This window comes from Rhagoletis zephyria, unplaced genomic scaffold (assembly GCF_001687245.7).
Source record: "Rhagoletis zephyria isolate East Lansing unplaced genomic scaffold, Rhagoletis_zephyria_1.1 Rzeph_scaffold_21186, whole genome shotgun sequence".
NCBI classification, from domain to species: domain Eukaryota; kingdom Metazoa; phylum Arthropoda; class Insecta; order Diptera; family Tephritidae; genus Rhagoletis; species Rhagoletis zephyria.
The window spans coordinates 1-3,852 of NW_016178244.1; the positions used below are offsets into that span (position 1 = coordinate 1).

The 3,852-nt window shown below is 45.9% G+C and overlaps 1 protein-coding gene across 1 annotated transcript; it reads left to right on the plus strand.

Moving 5' to 3' along the window:
* Positions 1 to 3: 3 nt before the first annotated feature.
* Positions 4 to 1,427, plus strand: LOC108381039 (NADH dehydrogenase [ubiquinone] flavoprotein 1, mitochondrial-like; the record flags this gene model as incomplete). Its single annotated transcript, XM_017637451.1, has 4 exons — positions 4 to 466; positions 543 to 1,024; positions 1,082 to 1,246; positions 1,326 to 1,427. Coding segments are annotated over 4 exons (1,212 nt in total), but the record flags the coding sequence as incomplete, so codon positions are not given.
* Positions 1,428 to 3,852: the final 2,425 nt, after the last annotated feature.

Here is a 3,852-nt window from a genome sequence, read left to right on the forward strand (position 1 = left end):
AAGGAGATCGTCCTCAAGGGCAGCGAGTGGATCATCAACGAGATCAAGGCCAGTGGCCTGCGAGGCCGCGGCGGCGCCGGCTTTCCCTCCGGCCTGAAGTGGTCCTTCATGTCGAAGCCGCCGGACGGCCGGCCCAAGTACCTGGTGGTCAATGCGGACGAGGGCGAGCCAGGCACATGCAAGGACCGGGAGATCATGCGCCACGACCCGCACAAGCTAATCGAGGGCTGCCTGGTGGCGGGCCGGGCGATGGGCGCCTGCGCCGCCTACATCTACGTCCGCGGCGAGTTCTACAACGAGGCCAGCAATCTGAACCTGGCCATCGCCGAGGCGTACAAGGAGGGCCTGATCGGGAAGAACGCCTGCGGCAGCGGCTACGACTTTGACGTCTTCGTCCACCGAGGCGCCGGGGCGTACATTTGCGGCGAGGAGACCGCCCTGATTGAGTCCATCGAGGGAAAGCAAGGTAAGTGGGTTCTATTTTGTTGTTGTCATTCTAGGTTCTATTTTGATTTCTATTTCTACTTCTCTCACTTCTCCAGGCAAACCTCGCCTCAAGCCGCCCTTCCCCGCCGACATTGGCGTCTTTGGCTGCCCCACCACAGTGGCCAACGTCGAGACGGTGGCCGTCGCCCCCTCGATCTGCCGCCGCGGCGGCGCCTGGTTCGCCGGCTTTGGCCGCCCCCGGAACACCGGCACGAAGCTCTTCAACATCAGCGGCCACGTCCGCTACCCGTGCACCGTCGAGGAGGAGATGTCCATACCGATGAAGGAGCTGATTGAGCGCCACTGTGGTGGGGTGATCGGCGGCTGGGACAACCTCCTCGGAGTGATTCCCGGCGGCAGCAGTACGCCCATCCTCCCGCAGGACATCTGCAGCACCGTCCTCATGGACTTTGACGGGCTGGTGGAGGCGAAGAGCGGCCTGGGGACGGCCGCTCTGATTGTGATGAACAAGCAGTCGGACGTGATCAAGGCGATCGCCCGGCTGGCGCACTTTTACAAGCACGAGAGCTGCGGACAGGTAAGTGTTGGAAGTTGGGAGTTTTTGCTAACGATTTTTTGGGTTTTTATTTTTTAGTGCACGCCCTGCCGCGAGGGCACCGGCTGGATGAACAAGATCATGTGGCGCTTTGTGGAGGGCAGGGCGGATCCGGCGGAGATTGACATGCTCTTCGAGATGAGCAAGCAAATTGAGGGCCACACTATTTGCGCCCTGGGAGACGGCGCCGCCTGGCCGGTCCAGGTAAGCGTTTTATATTGGAGATGGGTTTGGAGTTTATCTAATTTGTGTTTTTTGTCTTTCCTTCTCTTCTCAATTTCAGGGCCTCATTCGCCACTTTCGCCCGGTGATTCTGGAGCGGATGAAGCAGTACCAGGAGAAGAATGCCGCCGCACCGTCTAAAAAGAAGGCCGCCTCTGCGTAGGAAGAGCGTGACGCTCTGGAGTGCAGAGAGTTGTAGAAGCTCTTTTCCCCCTCTTTCCCTTTTTCCTTTCTTTTCTGTTTCTCAGCTCAAGGCTAGCCTTTCTTCCCCCCCTCTCTCTCAACATTAGAAGAGGCTGTGAACTCGACTCTTTTCCTTGTGAGCGATAAAGTCTCCATCCTCCTCCTCCTCCTCAGCCGTCAAGTTCTGCTGACTGTGTATAAAGTAAAACGGATAAAAAAGAAAAAGTTTTGTGCTAACTACAACGGCCATCGAGGAGGGAGGAACAGGTCATCGCTTTTAGCGATTGCTTTTGCGCACTAGTACTGGCAAACTACCACTACAATGGTAGCCACTAATACTGCAGTCTAGACAGAAACGTTGGCACTGACGTGTGCTGGTGCAGTTTCTCTCTCTCTCTCTCAAGTTTTATTTTTCGCCATTGCAATCAGGGGTGGGAATCGTGTCGACTTTTCCGCTGTAGCTACACTGCCAAGGCTAGAGAGCGCGTAACGTTGGCTGTGTAGCTACAGCGGAAAAGTGGACACGATTCCCACCCCTGATTGCAATCATGTCGTTAAAGAAACGATCTTCAGTCAACTTGTTGCCTGAGCGCAGGCCCGTCTGTCTCATCTTTCTGAGTATGCCTCTAGTAGTGCTACGCATTGGTGCAGTGGTGCACTGGCTCTAAAAGGAAAGAAAAGAATAGAAAAGTTGGCCCCTCCCTCAGCATTCGCCCTTGCTATTGCTTGCGTTGACGATAGAGATTATTTGAAAAAATTTTGCAGCGTAACGAAATTTTCTCTAACTTCAAACCACCAAAAATGTTAGTAAGAGTATACTCAATTTTAATTTGTGTATATTTTTTTCTGCAATTTACTACGTTTTTCAACGGTTTTCTTATACTTTGAGTGAATTGTAAAAATTTTTTTGCAAGTTTTATGCAAGATTCAAACAGCACTACAACAGCAACAGCAGAAACAACAAATAAAATAATTATAAAATTGATTTTTTGTGCTTATCATTTACTAATCTTTATCTCTCTAGTTGCAAATCTTCAAGTCAAACATGTCATCTTGGCGATCAGTACAGAATTTTTGCTTAAGTAACATCTTTAAAATGAAAACCATAAAAGATAATGGTTAAATGGTTATAAAATGCATCAAAAAGAAGCAGTTTGCCAGTAAGCATCAATTTGTGTATTCAACATGAACAAAAAATTTTTCTATACAACAGTTATGTTTCACCAGATTAGCATTCTCAATTAATTTAATTTAGTTGTTTAGTTAAACAAGCATTTTTTGCTAGTAAATTCCATAACTGCTAGCCGGTGACACTTACCGATTATTTTAAGTCAAGTCTAAGTTATCTCATAATTAGTTAAAACAGCCAATTAAGGCAACTTTCATTCAAACTTTTTATTTTTACATGTTTATAGGATTTTACTTAAAAAAGTTACTTTACATTATTTAGAATACCGTTTCAACTACTGCATTTAAAATTATAGTTTTGATTATAAAATCATTTTAAAAACTTTATTTTTGATTGTATTAAGGGGTTTTTGAAAATATTGTTTTTGCTATATTTTTTTTATTGTGTTGAAATTGCATAAAACACGTGTTTCAATTTTGATTAATCATTAAAAAATAAAAACAATTTTTTAAAAACCTCTCTATACAATTCAAGATAAAGTTTTTGAAATTATTTTAAGGTAAAAATTATAAATTTAAGCTCAATGACTGATTCAGTATTAAAAATAATGAATGTTTTCATGTAGAATCCCATAGACATACATTTACGGTTAACACAACATCCCCTTGTGGAAAGGACTCGGTCGAGCCCAGTTACAAACTGAGTTTTTACCTGCGTAGTATTGTGCTGAGCAACCAAAGATCCGATGGGAGTTATGGCCGGTGGCTGACCCACCGAAAAAGACTAGCCTTTCTTCCGGTTGTACGGATTTCGCAAGCTGCGATTGTGGTCAGCATGCCGAAATCTATCCAAAAAACTCTTGGGTGAGAGGTCGGGGGTCAGGGATCGAACTCTGGAACTCCGTTTCTCAAGCGTCATTGCTGATGACTTTAACCACTGCGCCGACACATCAAATTTTGTTAATTGCTAAACAACTCAGGCGCCATCTATTATATACACTACCATTGTATAAAACACCATCCATCTATGAAGGCTCCTGGCATCCAGGCGTCTTACTTGTTGCTATGAAAATGAGCTGAGAAAGGCTCAGTGCGTAGTATTCTGCTGAACAACAACAAAAATTTCACACATTTCTTAATTCTAAAACTGCACGAGACGTCGTGTTGCTGATGTCAGCTTGTTATCAGTTCAGAAAAATCTGCCTTTTAACTTGTCACTTCACAAGACACCCCATACCATTTCTCCGCCGTCACCAGGCCATTTTCGCCGTTTCCAG